Source organism: Lissotriton helveticus, chromosome 11, assembly GCF_964261635.1.
Source record: "Lissotriton helveticus chromosome 11, aLisHel1.1, whole genome shotgun sequence".
NCBI lineage: Eukaryota > Metazoa > Chordata > Amphibia > Caudata > Salamandridae > Lissotriton > Lissotriton helveticus.
The window spans coordinates 261,188,121-261,207,171 of record NC_136072.1 but is presented as its reverse complement, the minus strand read 5'-3'; the positions used below and the strand labels follow the sequence as shown (position 1 = coordinate 261,207,171).

Sequence of the window (19,051 nt, the reverse complement as noted above, 5' to 3'; positions counted from 1 at the left end):
CCCCTCCTAGAACTTCAGGGGCAAGGTAACTGGTGCTTCAAAGGGCCGCGGGTTGGAGTAGTCACGCTTTCCTTAGGCTGGTAGCCACCCCGCGCGCGCATACTTATGACATCACCGGATGGCGCAGAGTAAGGGCCCTCCTTTAGTGGGTAAATGGAGTTCACGGCGTGGACCGGGTAATTAACGGGCCCGGCTGCGCATGCGCACATCTCTAGGTAAGGCGCAGCTCGTAGGACCTGACACTGGTTAGCGACCTTGCCATATGGCCAGAAATGTAATACACAAAAATCTAGATGAGGATGTTAGATTCGGTTAGGAAACAAGCTGTATTAGAGTCTCTGTTAAGGTTAGGCTCTCACATTTGTTGACAATATTGTATCTAATGTCTTGATGATTTTTGTGTAAAACGTTTATCATGCAATTAAAAATTTTATGATCTTATATCTTAATAAATACGGCCGGGGGGTTTCGCGACCCCCCACCTTCCAAAAGTTAACCATGTTTCCTGAGCCTGTATCCTGGGTTTGGTGTGGTGAGTTGGGGGGGGGGGCGGCAGCCAGTCGCCGACCATGTGAAAAGGGGGGGCTCTTGGCCCCCCTGCCCGCATGGCGGCGCGGCGACCGCCCCCCCCCCTCCAGGCCTCTCGGTGGTGGGGCGTGCCCTTCTGGGCGCGCCTCACCGCCGATTGGTTGGCGCCCTCCCTGGCCCGGATGTCATTAGAGGACTTCCGGGTCAGGAGGGTGGGCCGCAGGAGGGGCCGGGTGGGGGGCGTAGCCACCCCCCCTCGAGCCCCTTAGGTATAAAGAGGCAGGGAGCGCCCGGGAGACCCTCTTGTTCCCTGGACGCTCCCCCACAGCCTGTCGTGCCCCGCGCTCGGGGGCTTCTTGTTTTCCCTCCCACCATCCCTGGAACAAAAATGGTCAATGATGTACTAGTTTGGTTTAGGTGTAAATTTGTAGGTTATGGTTTTCAATTTTCCAGGCATAGCGAACTGTATGTGCTTTGTACATTTTGCTGATGATGCTTTCTTTAGGAATTTTTTTCCCCCTTTTACGGATAGGTGTTGAAATATGTTTTGTTGTTACAATTATGTCTAGGCCTTTTTTCCTTTTGTAGATACGTTGATGCGGGATGTGATTTAGCTGAGAGTAGTTGTCCATTAGAATTTTTTCCCATAGGTTGTCGTATTTATTAGGTGTGGGGCATGCGGTAAGGTCATGACCGGTGAGCAGCTAATTTTAAGGTCTGAGGGGGCGGGCATCATCCCATGGAGTTTCCCGCCTAGGGGGAGGGGCCATTGGCCCCTCCTAGAACTTCAGGGGCAAGGTAACTGGTGCTTCAAAGGGCCGCGGGTTGGAGTAGTCACGCTTTCCTTAGGCTAGTAGCCACCCCGCGCGCGCATACTTATGACGTCACCGGATGGCGCAGAGTAAGGGCCCTCCTTTAGTGGGTAAATGGAGTTCACGGCGTGGACGGGGTAATTAACGGGCCCGGCTGCGCATGCGCACATCTCTAGGTAAGGCGCAGCTCGTGGGACCTGACACCGTTTAGCGACCTTGCCATATGGCCAGAAATGTAATATACAAAAATCTAGATGAGGATGTTAGATTCGGTTAGGAAACAAGCTGTATTAGATTCTCTGTTAAGGTTAGGCTCTCACATTTGTTGACAATATTGTATCTAATGTCTTGATGATTTTTGTATAAAACGTTTATCATGCAATTAACATTTTTATGATCTTATATCTTAATAAATATGGCCGGGGGGTTTTGCGACCCCCGCCTTCCAAAAGTTAACCATGTTTCCTGAGCCTGTATCCTGGGTTTGGTGTGGTGAGTTGGGGGGGGGGGGGGCAGCCAGTCGCCGACCATGTTAAAGTCGTGGCTTTTGATGCCACTTCCTATGATGTTAATTCCTGTGAGGCCACATATAATGTCATGCATCATGATGTCACGCCTTGTGATGTCACACGCTGTGATATCACTTACATACTGCCTAACTAGGTTAGTCCCCCCACTTCTTTGTTTAGGTCTTGTGCCCTGGGAGCTGCCAACGCTGATAATCCTGCATTTCAACAGTGTGGATATCAAAGTGCTAAATGACATGCTGCCTCAAAACATTCCACCAAACTTATCAAGAAGCAACGGAAAAAACGTATTCTTATCTGGACTACAAATTAAGCAATACAGAAATCTTTCCATCAGTACAAAGTTTCAGCATTAGTACTCGCAGTGAAAGCAATCGTCATCATCAAATCATCACAATAAATTCAGACATGCCACTTCACATTCCGGTGACTGTAACCTGCAACGAAACACATACCGACATCTAAAGCATCCTAAATGGAGTGAATCCATCAGTGCCAATATCAAGGGGGAATGTAACACAGCTGCGAAAAGGATCTAAGCACAGAATCACCTATCGCCACATTGATAGGTCTCACTGCTTGGCTCCTTGAAAAAGTTTCATGTCCAGTCCGCCAGCTTAACCACCCTAAACCAGCCTTGGAATCGTCAATGATTCGGCAGCTAAAGAAAGTCTGCACCACGACAATGAGGAGAGTCCAAAAGAACCCCAGGTCGAAAGAGCTTATCAGTGCTTTTAAGATAGTTTAGTATAACTGCTGGAAGGCCATTAACACAAAGAAACTAAGATGTCTGAATGACTTCTGGACAATCCTCTTACTGAACCAGAATGGTTCCAGATGGAAACATCACTGAACCAGAATGGATGTCTTTTTTTCCGGGCACTTCTTGGCAAGCTGGGATGAAGACTAGGGTTCACATGATGGACTTTATAGCCTGGTAACATCTACCACTTCCAGCGATTCTCTTGATCAGGGCTGTTTGCCTCACAGAGCCATAGACATGGCTCCTCTAACAATGTGGCTGAGTCACGTGATAGGCCAGAACAGATGGGTACCCTGGGCAAATGGCCTCCCTTTTTGTTTTTAAAGATATTTTTATTGGTATTTAACATTATATGAACAGAATGGCACACAACCCAATACCTTTCCAGAAGCTGGTAAGTATCAATGGTGTTCAATCAATCATAACAGTGTAAAAGAAATGCTACATATAATCTTTTATAGTGACAACACTTGTGTCTCACATTTTCGCATGATGTAATTATGCAAAGAATGGTTTGAGGATGTGCTCTATCTCGCATGGCCTCTTCACATGTCAATCAGAAGCTTTCTAAATGGGTCTTGGGTAGTTCCCGTAGTATGTTCAAACACCGAGCCCCCAAATGTCTTCTCTCAGGAGCACAAGTGGGTGGGGGTCGCTGGAATTATTCATTTGCAGTGAGAATCTATTCCTAGAGGACAAATATGATATGCATGTCCAGTAGTAAGCAGTTTAAAATAAAAGAAAAAAAAGGAATGTGAAACTTAACTAAAGTGTCTCAGTGGGGTACAATCTTCAGCTGTGAGCAGGCTGGTCAAGGGTTGTGTATTCCGGCAGGTGCTGGCCTCATGCATGCATCGTGAGGATCCAGAGTGGTAAGTATTCACATCTATGAGTGGGGGGCATGGGGTATTGTGGATCATGTAGTATTTTGTGTATAAGCCATATGTCACTCCTCGGGTCCTAGTACTCCTCTGTCATCAGTCCTCCGACTCTCGTTCAGTTGTTTCTCTTTTGCTCGCCCTGTCTAATTTGTCTCCCTTGGTCTGTCCGTAGCTGATCAGATTCATCCTGGTCTGTATCTGTGTCTCTGCCAAGGTGTTCCCAGTTCCCCAGGATCTCTGCCCCAAGCTCGGACAGGGGGCGTCGTCGGACCGCCCTGGCAGCCTCCCTTCAAAGGGCCCGTTCCTCTGGACCCGCCAAGGTAATGACATTCCTCACCCAGGTGTCAAGCACAGGGCCTTTCTCCGATTTCCTTGTAATTGCTATTCTATGCTTGTCTAAGGTTAGTGAGCCTAGTGCCCACTTTATGGGCCTCATTTATGAGAAATGACGCATCGCTGCGTGAAAGCAGCGATGCGTCACTTCTCAGTGCGCACTCCTTGCGACATTCCTGATGTGTCATATTTAATGTATGACGCATCATGTCGCAAGGAGTTACAGATACGTTAGTATTTCTGATGTATCTGTAAGTGTAAAAATGACGCATTGCTGGAGTGTGTCAGCAGTGCCAGGAGTGCGTCCTATCACATGGGGCAAGCCCCATGTGAAATGGCCTGCGTCAATCTTACGCCTGCTGTGAGGCAGGCGCAAGATTTTGACTCAACGGCGTCCTAAAAGTGACGCAGTGAAATCTCATAGATTTCACTGCGTCACTTCTACGACCTTTCCTTGTGTCAATACGCCCCCCTTGCATATATTATACCTGGCGCAGGTATAGTGTGGCGCAGGGGTTTACAAAGTGACGCATCTACCTAGATGCGTCACTTTGTAAATATGGCGCAACAAGGTGCATTTTTTACGCCACTGGTGCGTCACAAAATGTGACACACCGGCGGCATAAAAGTGACGCACAGCCTCATAAATTTGGCCCTATGTGTTTTGGGTCTGGGGAGCCCTCCCAACATGCAAGCTTTTGTTGTGTAGGGAAGGGTGCATCCAAGCGTGGAGCGGAGTCAGCCGAGGTCTGCGTTCCAAAAGAACTGGATAGCAGGGCATCCCCATGTCATATGACAGAAATCTGCATCAGGGAGACGACGCCTTGGGCACCTCCGGAGTTCCTCGCCATATATCACCTGCAGCCTGTGAGGTATGAGCTTTGTCATATGTAGTAAATTAAATTGTATATACTTTAGTCTAGTGTTGGGGAGACCTTTTCACGCACATTTCTCTCTCACACATGCCTTCAGTTCAGACACTCTCCCTTCTCTCACAGACACTGGTGCACCCTCACACTCACTCTCTCGCTCGGACTCTCCTCTCTCACGCACACTCGCAGCTTGCTCTATCTGATGCGTTGCATCCCGTGTGACCCTGGACATTTTGAACAGGTGCACCACAGGGGCTGCTTCTGTTAACAATGACCTGAAGGTAACCGCAACGTCTCGATACGTGGAAAGCCAAAGAATAAACAAGAACTGAAGGATGTTGTATATTGTGCCAAGCTAATCAGTGTGTGTATTTTGTATATATTTTTCTTTCCATGCATTATCAGCCTCTCAGTCGAAGTTGCCAAATTGTGTCCACAGCTTGTTTTCAACAGCATAATTTCCCAAAATAATCCTTCAATATTCAATCAGGTGATAAGAAACATAAAACAACAGCCATTCTCGAGTGTCTGCATTTGTGTAAGGCAGAGGTTAAACAAGCATTGATATAGCCAATAGGTCTCGCATTTGGGACCTTATAAGTGTTTAGCTCTGCAACAGTTGATTTGTTGCACCAAGGATATTGTGCTGGATAACTAAACACTTATAAGGTTCCAAAGGAGAGACCTATTGGCTATGCCAATGCTGGTTAGGGTAGGCTAACATCATACTCTATTCCCTATCCATGATTTAATGGGCCAGGTTCCATCCCGATTAGCACTCAGAACCGTTAATGGTTTCCTCCCCATGTCATTCAAGATGCAGTAAAACCACTTCACCTATGAGCCCCTGGAAAGCAAACACTGCAGCAAGTCACATGAGGGAGATTCATCCCGCCCATTGTCCCACAGATCCTCAAAAGTCTGCACAAGAGCTACACAATTCAGGAACTGGTCCCTAGGTTATGCATGTTGTTCCAACAGCTCCTCCAAGGGAACAAGGGTATGAAGGTGCCCATTGAGAAGCAGTCCACTGCCATCCTCACCCAAGCCTCTGTCCAATCTGAATGGTGTGCAGCGGAAAAACATGTAAAAATGGTTTCATGTGGGAGGCCCACCAGTGGTAAAACAGGTGCATAAAGCAGGGTTCCCCAGGTCCGCACCAGGCAACGGTACCAGCAACGCAGTGCTACCCATAACAAGGTCCTGAATTGTGGGATAACCATATCATAACGTGGTAACCAAGCCAGACGTCTTCCGTTTATGTTGGGCCATGCCCACCAAGTCTGAGGTGCCCCGTTAGACTTCCTCAAGCCATCTGGCTATCCATGGCAGCTATGCAGTTAAATAGTAGAGTTCAAAGTCTGGTGCCATGAGACATCCCTCATCTAGTGGGCACCATTGTTAAGTGTGTGATGGGCACCCTGTGTAACTCAGGGCAGATCAGCCATGGCAGTAATCCCCCAGATTTACCCACCTCATCATGGGCTCTAGCTATATAGTTTCTATATCATGGCATCTCAGTTGCTTTAATACAACATTGTAGTGCTCCTTTGCCTCCAAAAGCTTTCGGTGAGCAGAGTGGTCTGACTCTAAGCTGTTAAATAATGTATGAAAGGTGCCGTCTAATGTGAGCAGTTTTTGATTGAGTTCCCTACAAATACCCACTTACTGGCCCATGCAATGACCATGGATCACGACCATAAAGGCCTCCCATTGAATCAGGGCAGATGAAGCAGAGCCTTGATTATTAGTAAAGTACTCCAAGATGGCTGTGTGGAGGGATTCTCTGTAACAATCGTCCTCAAGCACCACCAGTTGGAGACACCACGCAGGGATCTCTGGTCTGTTTTTAAAGGGAGATACCCCCGAAGAAAAGGACTGTGATTGAAGAAGGTGTTTGTCCCAGATAGTCAGTGAAGGTCTCATATTGGCACATCCTCTCAGAGCACAAGAATATGTTCACCCTGTGTGATGGGCATAGATGTGGGAGAAGTATGAATATTCTCATTCTAGAACATGTGGGGTGCGCCAAATGTCTGTCAAGTCCCAGTGATGCAACTAGTTCCGAAACTCCGCAGCTAATCTATGGGCTGTTGCACCAGGTAAGGGGAGTGTGGAACCATCCAATAGGACATCGGAGACACAATTGAAGTCCCCTCCCGCTAGGAAATCTCCTTCCACTAGTTGCCCCAGCAGGGCCGACAATGATTGGAGGAAGGCAGGTTGATCCTGATTAGGCACATAAATGCTCCCCAGAGTCACCTCTCTCCCTAGTAGCCTGCCCGTCACCAAGACATATTGACCCTCCCTTTCAATCATTTACTGTATGTGTTCAAAGAGGGTCCCAGCACTGATCCACACCAATGCCCCCTCAACTAAGCAGAGTGAGAAGTGGCGTACAGTTGGCCATGCCATCTACAGCATAGACGCTCCACTTCCACCCCATGAGGTGGGTCTCTTGCAAAATTGTGAACTGTGTCGCACATATCACTGGATATTGTGGAGCTTGACTGCAGATCCCATCCCTGGACATTCCAAGTGAAGCAAATGAGACCTTGAGTTTTATTAGCTATTGAACGTGTATTGCCATAAACCATGTCCAGATCTTCCCATGTCACCCCCGTGACCACGCCCCTCACCACCCAAGCAGTGGTCCCCCCAAGACAGCCAAAAGCAAGAACTTCAACAGCAAACTACCCATTCCCAGGGCAGAGCAGCAGCGGCTGTCCACCCAAACTGAAAATAACCAGAAATCAGAGTCATCAGTGAAGCACCACCAGGCTCTTGGAAGGGGCCAGGTGGGAGAGTGCATGTCATGAAAATCTAATCATCACAGGCTTCTGCTCCGGCCTACATATAGTACTTGCACCAGAGTTAATCGAGGGCCATTGTGTGAGCTTGCAACTGGGCAACTTCAGAACTATGCAAGTGGAATATAACTGAGCAATCACCTCACCTCTCCAAAACACGCATGCTACAGCACTAATTAATAATATTGTTGGTAAAAAGTTTAAAACTACTTTGAATATCTCAAATTGATTTTTCAGTCAAACTTTGGCTCCAGAGAGCCGTGACTTATCTGCATTCAGCACTCTCGGCTCTCGGAGGCGCTATACGAGATTACCTATGGGTATAAAAATAGCTCCGGCTCTTTGCAGCATGTATTCTGTCCCTTTTAAATGACATTGATCTTGATGCTTTTTCAAATGTTGAAGACATTTACCTGAGAGATGATGACTTAAATCCTATCTTGCATATGTGGATCGCATCATCACTGGTTTTGTAACTTTAAGCTACAAATTTAACTTTGCAAATTCACATATAGCCTTTTTAACCAATCTTTTTCTTGGCTGTGATCTAACAAATAGGGGTAGGGGTAGGGGTTTAGCACCCCACTTTCTGGAGAAGTGTGCTTAATTGGAACCTTCATCTATCCGTAAGAAATTACAGTCTCTGCTAGTTTTTTAAATTTTAGCTGAACTTATATTCCTGACTATGCTCAACATATCACACCACTGTACAGCTTGATACACCCTTCATTTTTCGCTTCCTCCTGGCTTCCGGAACACACCGTGGTGTTGCGTGCGTTACAAACTAACTTGCTTGCAACACAATATTTACAAATTAGACAAAATACAACCGATTTGGTATCTGGATTTTACCCGGTCCGACCAGTTTTACTTATGTGACTTTTAATGAGAGTGATACAGTTCCTATTTCCTATAAAATCAAATCTATATACTTCTGCAGAATTGCATTTTGCTTCTACTGAAAACAATCTTACTGCTGTGAAGGTGGTGATTCTGAAGGAACACCCTCCTGCCCAAGGTAAGCTCTTTTTGTAGTTTCTCTCGTGCCTACCTTAGAGGCGGTCACAAAAGCTAGTGTTCCTAACTGTAAAGCTCTGCATCCTCATAGGGTAGAATAGGCTACATCCTTGACATCGGCTGATGTTTTTGTTTTTGTTTTTGTTTTTGATCCATCCTTACAAACTCAGGAGTTTCTTCAGTATGAACATGTTCACCCTCTCTCTTCGACGGATCTTCCTATTGATCAGTACAAATGCATAATTTACACTGATGGCTCAGCTCAACTAGCAATTGATTCTAAACAAGCTTATTCTGCAGCTTAGGCTTTTGTGGTAGGTAGATAGGTAGGACAGTGTTGGTCTACAACAGTCCCTTGGTGACTGCATGGACCAGTTGGCCCAGTTACTAGCTCTGCTTTTGACCCTTGAATTTGCTAATGCTAATTTACCAACTCTTATTGTGAGTGACTCTTTTTATTGTGTAGAGTCTTTTAATGACAATTGTTTTTTGGAAACAGAATGAGTTTCAGGATTTTAAAGGCAGCACAAATAAGCATAAACAGCTTCGGGTCAGAGGGGCTGCTCATAAAGATTGCTTGCCACTTACCCATGGTGTCCATACATTGGGACATCAATGTGCGGGAGCACACGCTGATGGAAATTCAATGGATGATGAAGCAGCCAAATCTGCAGTAGCTACAGTCAAAGTAGCAGCAGTTACTAGGTCCATGAATAAAATTGATGATGACATCTTGGCAGCTATAGCCACATCTAAGGAGAGTACTCCTTTTCTGCAGGGTTTTCCTCTGCATTATACTTATCAATTGACTTCTGAAAAAGTCCCATTTGTAACTATTCCTACTGTTGGTGATTGCTTGATTCCCAACGGGGACCACAAACTATCGCTTATCATAGCCACCCATGTAGGCTTGGCTCCTGCTGATGCAGGAGTGTCAGCTACTGTGTCTCTTTTATAGCAACGCTATTGGTGGCATGGTTTATACCAGCAGACTCGTAAATATGTATCTTTTGATTTCTGATCATCCATTTTGGTGTATTTATCTTGATCATTGCGGTCCTTTAACATCCAATAATGCTCTCAAATGTATGTGGGTTGAAGTGGATTCAGGCACTAGTTTCCTCTGGGATTTGTCGCAGCTCTCTACTGACATTTGTACTGTTATAAAAGATATGCATGTCTTTGTCAGGACTTACGCCTGTGGCACTTTTCATTCTGAGCAAGGTCCGGCTTTTGCCTCAAAGGCTAATCGTGATTCAATTAAGTCATTGGTAAGTGCCACCGGTGCTATTTCTCATCTCCATATAGACCGGAGGGCAATTCCTTTGTGGAGTGGATGAACCGTGACTTAAAGCAGTCTGTAACATCAAGGTTATCAGGTATGTGTCGTGGTTGGTTAACTCACCTCTATGGGGTTCAACGTGCTCTTAATAATCTCCCTAGAAGATCTCTGGGTGGTCGGACCCCGTACGAAATGCTCTATGGCATTAAGATGTTTGTTACAGACCTTGATGGTCTAGACATTGTAGCAGCTTCCGCTACTTTTGACGAAGATAACAGCTATGCTGCATTACAGAATCTACAAAAGAGTCGTGACACTCTGGCGATTACACATTTGCCCTCGACCTCACCAGTGGATGCTGCAGTTCTGATTCCTGTTGCTGGATGGCTCCCCAAAATTGGGTACCTGAGTCTTTAAAAAGTGGTGATCAAGAAAGAATTTGGTCCCTTGTATCGTGCCCCTGTTCCAGTGCTTGGTCCTAAGAGTTTTACCTCCACTACCCGGGTACACAGAGAAGAATGTATGACATTACAATGCATGCTTTTACCACGCATGCTGTTACAACGCATGTTTTACTACGCATACCATTACAACGCATTACACTTGGGGGTGCTGGATAGTGAATAGTTTAATTTACTATTCCAACTCCAGTCCCCGAGGACACTAGGGAAGGTGTGGGATAGTAAATTAAACGTATTCCCTATCCTAGAGCGCCGCCCAGTGTAATGCGTTGTAATGGTATGCGTAGTAAAATCTGCGTTGTAACAGCACTGCGTGGTAAAAGTTGCGTTGTAAAGGATGTTTACCACAGAGAATCGCTTTGTCTCAATTGAACATGTCAAGTTACACCATATGGCCAATTCTGAATAGTATGTCAAGGAGTGTCCTATGAAGAGATATTTCTTTACAGCCTGTGAGCCTTGTTGATTCTGATTCTCCCTGGCTGCTGGAGTAGGATGTTGAGTCTACTAATGACCAAGTATCGGTTTTGCCTTCCTTACAACCTCCAATGGAAATTGTTTATTTTGATCCACCTGTTGAGAACCATGCCCCCCTGATCCAGTGCTTGGTCCTAAGGGAACCAAACTGTGATTTTACCTCCACTACCTGGGTACAAAGAGAATCCCTTTGTCTCAATTGAACATGTCAAGTTACACCATATGGCCAATTCTGAATAGTATGTAAAGGAGTGTCTTATGAAGGGATAATGCTTTACAGCCTGTGAGCCTTGTTGATTCTCATTCTCCCTGGCTGCTGGAGTAGGATGTTGAGTCTACTAATGACTAGGTATCAGTTTTGCCTTCCTAGAACCTACGATGGAAATCGTTTATTTTGATCTACCTGTTGAAAACCATGCGCCCCTGTTCCAGTGCTTGGTCCTAAGGGCACCAAACTGTGATTTTACCTCCACTACCTGGGTACAAAGAGAATCGCTTTGTTTCAATTGAACATATAAAGTTACACCATATGGCCAATTCTGAATAGTATATCAAGGAGTGTCCTATGAAGGGATATTTCTTTACAGCCTGTGAGCCTTGTTGATTCTGATTCTCCCTGGCTGCTGGAGTAGGATGTTGAGTCTACTGATGACCAAGTATAATTTTTGCCTTCCTTACAACCTACAATGGAAATTGCTTATTTTGATCCACCTGTTGAGAACCATGCGGACCTGCACACCTCTGTTCTAGGTCCTGACTCTCAGTCTCCACTGTTTCAGTTTAGTTCTTCAAGTTACTATATCGATCAGGATCATTTTTCTTCAGACACTTCTTCTTTGACTACAGTCGTCTCACTGAGACCGGCAAGGATTTGTAATCTTATCTCTTGGTCGAAGCGCATTTAGCTGGTTCCCCCATGGACATATGTCTGGATCGTGTTTTTCATGGAGTTCCTGTGGATTGGATTTGGAACCATTTACTTATTTCTGATTAAGTGCCACTACCCTCCCAAGAGCTTCAACGTGGGTTTGGTCGACAGTGTGTTGGCCCCACATTCTTCCTTTGAAAATTCTTTGTTTAAATTTCTGCAGTTTAAACACACAGTAGTTAAGGGGTAGGAGGAGATGCCCCACGCTGCCCTCCTAGGTATACCCTTAAACACACATAGAAATGGGGCAACGCAATTAATGTTGCTGAGAAAAAGAGGAGAAAAACCCACAGGTGTTTTCATACTGGACGGTCATCTGTCCAGTCCAGCTCTGTTTGTCCTCAGTCTTTCGCTGGCTGGCTCTGGCCCAGCTGAAATGTAACAAGGACAAATCCGAGGTCCTTTTTACGGCACATTTCCCTCCAGCTTTAAAGACACGCTGTGGCCCTTGAACATTGCCAGCCCTAAGGTGATGGGTGGCCCTGCAAAAAATCTTGGCATATGGTTTGGGGAAGATTTAAGATTTAAAGATCATATAAGAAAATTGTCAGGGACATGCTTCGCCACTCTGAGAGCGCTGCAAAGATTTTTCCCACTCCTCCCTAGAGAAGCAAAGGAGACTGTCGCCCGAGCTCTCATTTTATCGAAATTGGACTAAGCGAACGCTCTGTTCAGCGGTATCCCTGCATATCTGGTCAAACGTTTACAGGTCATACAGAATGCCGCTGTCCGTCTCTTGTTCAATGTTCCGAGATGGAAGAGCGTCCGCTCCCACATGCGTAGCCTTCATTGGCTGCCAGTGGCGCAGCGTTTCCTATTCAAATCTCTAGTGCTCTCTTTTAGAGCAACTCACGATCAAGGGCCAGCCCACTTGAGGAAACCTCACGTTGCCTTAGATCGTCTTCTCTGTATAAGATGACTCTTCCTCGCTTTAAGCGGACTAGATTAGGGGGTCAGTCGATAGCTGTGGTGGCTGCCAGGTCATGGAATGCCCTTCCCCTTCACCTGCGCTCCATTCAGTGCCTGGGTCAGTTTAAGAAGAGTCTGAAAACTCATCTGTTTATCGGTGTGCTATAAGCTGGTTCCCCCGTTGTGTTTTGTCTTTCTCCATCGCGCCAGGATACTCCCAAGTAACAGAGCGCATTATAAAATGGTTTATACATACATACATACATACTGCCCTCAACCACAGAAATCTTTGGCATGCTTCATCATAGGGCTGCTGACACACCTCCGAGGAAGCCAATTCTAGAGGTGGAGCAATAGGGAGGGGGAAACAAAACAAACACTAAAAGACAATATGCAGGAAGTTAGACCTGTCAGCCCTAAGGTGGTCTTACCCCGTTTTTTTGCCCTTTCACTTAATTTTTACCACCATCTTTTGTTGGACCTAGGTCTCTGGGCGCCCTACCACTGCCAAACAGTGCTAAGGTGCAGGTGCTCTCTCCCAATAACATGACTGCCACAGGCCCCTGCTACTGCGGAGTGGCCATTGAATACGCGCACTAGTAGTTAGGAGCTGGCTGGAACATCCTGATACTGTATCTCTGCCATCCCGCCTTTTTGTTCCACAGCCGAACATGTGGAAGCTCCTGGAACCTTCCAGCCCAGGGAAGGGTTATGCTTTGCCGCCTTAACAGGAGGGTCACCTGACCTAGGGGTATAAGAGGAAAGGAGGGAAACTGAACTAGTCAGTTGGGGCACCACTGGACCTGGGGGTACCTCTGCCGGAGTACAGGCGGTTGGGCCTAGGGAAGGAACCTACACTACTGGGACTGACTGAGCTTAGGCCCTGCTGTACCCAAGTTAGATGAGGGACTCTGCCAGCTTGCTGATCTTGCCCAGTGAGGGGATACCCAGGGGACCAACTCCAGGGTACTGCAGGGAACCATCCTGCCTCTGATGCCTGCCAACTAAACCCCCTTTCTTCTCCTCAAGAACCTGCACTTAGACCTGCTGAGTAATCTTCCCCCCAAGACAAGCGCTGAATTGAAGTAGTGGTCTGTCTGCTGTGAGCCCTGCTTGGGGATCAACCAGGTAATCAGCGCTGTGCCAACTAAGCACTTGATTGAGAGAACTGTGCCCCCCTGCGCTGTGCTCCTAAAGCATTGTGCCCCTGAAGCGCTGTGTCACCCCCAAGCGCTACTTTGGCCAGGACTTTAAAAGACTGCTGTTGCAAGAACTGTGCCGCCTGCGCTGTGCTACTTAAGCGCTGTGGTAGTCAATCGCTATATCGCCTAGGTCACCGCACCAGCACAGGACTTAGTTGCACTGCTGCTGGGCCCCTGTCTGCTGTGATTTGCTAAGCGCTGGGATAGCGCATTGTTACTGATCCCCGTATCTGCTCTCTAGCGCTGTGCCAGGAAGCTCACTACCTGCCGAGGAGCACCGGATCTGAGACGCTGCCTGCGTCACCAGCGTGTGAGTGCCTTGGTCGGGCACTGCTGTAGAGTGCGCCTTGGCCCCGAGAATCACCGCCGCGACCCCGGCGCCTGCTGACACGAATCCCCCTGCCGCCCGAGTTCACCGCTGCGGCCCCCGAAGCCTGGGGAGGACCGCCGCGGTATTGCAGAAGGCCGCGCTAGGCCTGTGAGGGCAGAGAGGGCATCATCACGTGCTGGGGCACCGGCCACGTCATCGGCCGTGCCCCTGCCAGACGCGTCCTCATTAGCTCTTGGCGCAGCACACTCTCCAGCCGCAACCTCATTGGTGCCCGGGACTGAGGAAGCATCGGGAGGCCCGGGACCAACATGGAACACCGGCAAGGGGGCTCCCAGGAGAGCGAGAGCCTCCCGATCCGCCCCAGACCAGGACCGAGGAGTGGGGGCCTCGCCGAGGCCAAAGACACAGGTAACATCCCCTGGGGGATGGCAGAGGCAACCGGAGATAGCAGGACTGCCGAGGAGCCTTAGAACATCAGAGAGGTAGCTCCGTGACCGCCCCTCCCCTCAGGAGACTGCAACTGGGCTGTAGGCCCTATTTAATCCTGCAATGGCCCTGTGGGCCCTGAAGGCCTGAAGTAGGAGTGAAATTGTTTTGAGGCCTCCTGAACTGGGCACAAGACTGCTTTGGCTAGGGATGAACTGTGCTTGAGCTAACCCGTGCCAGGGGACTGTTCCTCTTAAAGTGCCCCTGCTTGGGAAATGCTGTGTATGTTTCTGGTATGCTATTCATGCCTATGTTGAATCCATATCTACGAAATGTTGCATTTAATGCTCCTGCTTATCCGGAATGTGTTTGCCTAGAATGCCTGTAAACGACAGCGAGTTACTTGCATTGAATTAGTATTTGAAAGATGTTGACCCCATTGGCCTGATACAAGAACAGTTCCTTTCCTGCACTAAAGAGTCTAGATAAAGAGTCTTGAATTGAACAGCAACCTGGTGTTCTGTCGTTTTATTGCGTGTCCCTTCTTGAGTCAGTGTGAGTGTGTGCTGCACCACTGCTTAACACACTGCCTTCGGGTGCCTTCCTGCCTCGCGGCAAGCTACCGTGTCGGAATTGGTGACCCCAGTTCTAACACAGGATCAAGTGAAAAGTGCAGAACAATGTTTAAAATAGACCTCGGGATCTCCAGACCAAACCCTTTAATGATGGACTTCCTGGTCTAATTAAAAGGTCATGTCCAGGACCAATGGATGGGGGTATGATGGGTATTAATGAACCACCTACCCCTCCAAACTGACATCCTGCAGTGATAATAAAGCATCCTACTGTTAAGTTATTCAACTTTATCAAATATTAGACTTCACATTATTTAAGAGCATGCCAGTGGTTACTAACCCCACCTTGAGGTTAAACTGGCTGCCAGAGCTGAGCTCTCTAGGCATAGTCATGTAAATGCTTTAAATCAAGGCTGTAAATTTAGCAGAAAATTCCCCTTAGGGAGAGGTCGACGACAGAGTTCATGTCAGACTTTCAGGGCACTCATTGAAAATGTAAATAAGATCCACGTACATTCATTCTTTCAGCAGTTATCTAATGTTTGAAGTGCAAAAACCTGGCATGGTATCAGACAAACTGACTAAGTTGGACAGCTCTGTTTAAACAATACAAAAAGCTTCAGTCACTACCAAGTAAGAAGCACCCTAGTATAGAAAACAATAAACCGAACGAGAAGAAACATGCTTGAGACATCTTCTACACCCTTAGCCCCTCTACAACCCCAATCACGAATGCGCAATTGGAATTTAATATGTATTGAGAGGGGTGATATGGCGTTTTGTTTATTTTATTTCCACATACAAAAAAGGCTCTGCTATTTGTTAACATATCCATTGTTTGTGCCTGTCTGTGCATTAAATGAAGTAAAGTAATTTTCACTAACATGAACTATCTAGTTTATGCAAACTAACACATTATTTGCTTTTTTTGACATGATTTTCTCAAGCTTGTATTAACCTGCCATTGAAGGGGTTTTTCCATTCTCTCAGCTTTCTAATAAAAATGGTAGCTGGAGAAGGTTAGATGGAGAGCTGGCCTTGCAAGTTCTTGTAAGAAGAAGGAAAAGTGGCAGCAATGGCTTCCATGGACATCTTATGAGTTGAAAAAAATTATTGTTTGCTAATCTTGTGCAACGAAAATAGAAGCTGTACATGAACTAACTCCTCCTTTCCCATAGTCCTCCATATACAAACAAATTATAAACACTGCTAAAAGCAGTGGAATTATACATTGTATCAGATGCTGCCAGGATGCTGCAATATGGCGTTTCAACTTCAGGCGTGATGACTTAAAGGTATGCAGTGACGCTCTACATGACTCACATATATGTAGTTAAATTACTATACTGTAATCAGTCCGTAGTAATATAGATAGTGGATAAAATAATTTGTTAGGGATGCATGATGAAATACAATTTGAGCCTACCCCCCATCTTTGTGAAGGTACATTTCAGCAGCTGAATCCCTACAAAATGTACTGGGAGACAAGTGACAACAAATTACAGATAAATGCCGAAATGTTTGGGAAAAATAACAATTCCACATAGAATTTCCATTTTCCTACTGAAAACTTACATGAGGACGCAAAAACTGCACCCATAAATACCTCATCCCACGGCAATAGTATTTACCAGCTGCTAAAAATAGTTCAACACCTGCAGGGCACTTATATTATATAATATCAATCTTATCTCTACACTAAAAAGGAGGAACATTCACAAAGAATGATTTTCTGGCGCTGTCTTGACTTGATTGAACTGTTTTATGCTGTCTAATATTGCTGTTTTGTGAGGCTCATAATACGAAGCCTGCTGCTACTTATAAAACATTGAATAGTCTTAAAGTAACCGTGAGACGTGTTATAACAGCAAAAAAGTTTGAGTAAATCTAGCAGTTGAACAGTTCGTAATAAAAGCAACTGTTTTCTTTGTGTTTTGACAATTTACGATTTAACAAATTGTGGGGCATATTACCAACCAATAGAGATAATTTTTGTCTCTAACTTGTTTAGAGACAAAAATTATCGCCGCAAATCGGCGATTTTTATCGCAGATAAACCTTGCTATTAGCAAGGTTTATCGCAAATGCGATAAAAAACGGCCGCAATGCATGAATATCGCTGAAAAGTCAGCGATATTCGTGCATTATCGAGCAACTGCTCTTAGCCATGTTATCCACCTCCCATTGGATAACATGGCTAAGAACTGCTCAGGGCAGGTGTTAGCTTTTGGAGATATTCGCGCTTAGCGCGAATATCTCCAAAAGTTGGTAATAGGAGATAGCGATGTTAGCGACTGTTTCCAGTCGCTAACATCTTGGCACGCCCACTTTGCATGTCATTAGTGATAAATATCACTGACATGCAAAGCGGGGCCCAAGATGGTCGCTATCTCCTATTAGCTGTCGCTAACTGGTGTTAGCGACAGCTTGGTAATAGGGAGATAATTTTATCTCCGCTTTCTTGGCTTTTAAAGCCAAAAAAGCGGAGATAAACCCCCTTGATAATATGCCCCTGTGTTATATAAAGCCGGGCAAAATGTTAACTATGCTCAAGGAATATGCAAAATCTGTGAATTTCAAGGTAAGTGAATACGTGGAATTCATCAAATTTTACATTGTACAATTCTATGTCTGTTTTTTGTTGTTGTGAGAGACTGGTGAAAGGAGAAAATATCAAATGTTGGTATCACTTTCACATGGAGAGTGGTCTTGCCCGGAAAACTGAAGCTAGACACCTGAAAATGTATGCTATTTACGAAATTACTCGTAATGTTAATGAATTTCTGTGAAAAAAGTTATTTTAAATCAGAAGGACAAATTGATAGAACCAGTGAAACTGAAAATATACTTACCTCTACATTGACAGGAAACAAACAGCAAAAGCAAGGATCCTCACAATCCAGCTGCATCACAGGAGTACCACGGGTGTTGACTAGGGTTTGTTTATTGGTGCGATCTTTCCTAGTTTGGTAAACTAGTTTACGGTGAATGTCCCACAACACATATGTGGCGTCTTTACCTATAGTAGCTAAAAAGAAAAAAAAAGAAAATACTTCACACTCCAGCACAATGAATTTTGCAATGAGTTTAATGAGAAACCTAGACAATCGAGCATCACTTATGGAGAATTGCATCTAAACCATTACAACACGTATTACAACACACATAGAAAGAGGGAGTAGGAAGGAGCAATAAAGATATTTCTCATTGTTACGTCTCACCTGGGTAGGTGTAGGTGTAGGTTTTGGACACATTCACATTTATACCATCAATGGTAAATCAAGGAGTGCTCCAAAATCCAAGGGTGAATGCGTGGTAGCACCCATGCTCCACCCATGGAATGCCTTCCCAGGTCAAGTAACACAACGCAGAGTAACACAATGCAGTAATTTGCGCTGTATTGCGTTACTCTAAATTTATCAAGCCAGGGGGGGCAGATTAACAAGCCCCTTGCGCCACTTTTGGGTCATTTATCCCATGATAAAAATGACGCAAAAGTGGCACAATGGGCTTGTAAATCTGCCCTCAGATTGATAAATCTAACTTAAGAGTTGCATTGCTCTTGCTGCATGTTGAGTGGTGTAGGAGCAACTCAACTCCTTGATAAATGTGCCCCTCATTGTCTTATTTGTAAATTACTAAAAAGGCATACATTTACTTCAATAGTAGTAGGCAACATAAGGGAGTGCATATACATACAAATCAAAACTGGGCAGACTTGTGAAATTCATACAATGTTACCAATTTTAACAGTGTTCCTTTTTGTAAGCCATCTTTCAAGCCATGGAAGCCACACCAACCTCAGAAACCAGAGTGGGCTGCATAGCTGATAGCAAATGATTCAACCGGAACCATGCTGAGTTGGAAAATGTTAGCAACAGCTTGAAAGAATGGCAAACGGCACAAACAGAAAATAA

At 45.7% G+C, this 19,051-nt stretch overlaps 1 protein-coding gene across 1 annotated transcript in view; it reads right to left on the bottom strand.

Annotated features, from left to right (window-relative positions):
- Window positions 1–19,051, bottom strand: part of LOC144791747 (phospholipid scramblase 2-like) — a 564,324-nt gene that overhangs the window by 361,834 nt on the left and 183,439 nt on the right. Inside the window, exon 4 of the mRNA XM_078666513.1 lies at window positions 17,987–18,162. Within this exon, the coding sequence (XP_078522639.1) occupies window positions 17,987–18,162 (176 nt within the window). The remainder of the gene's footprint in view (window positions 1–17,986; window positions 18,163–19,051) is intronic.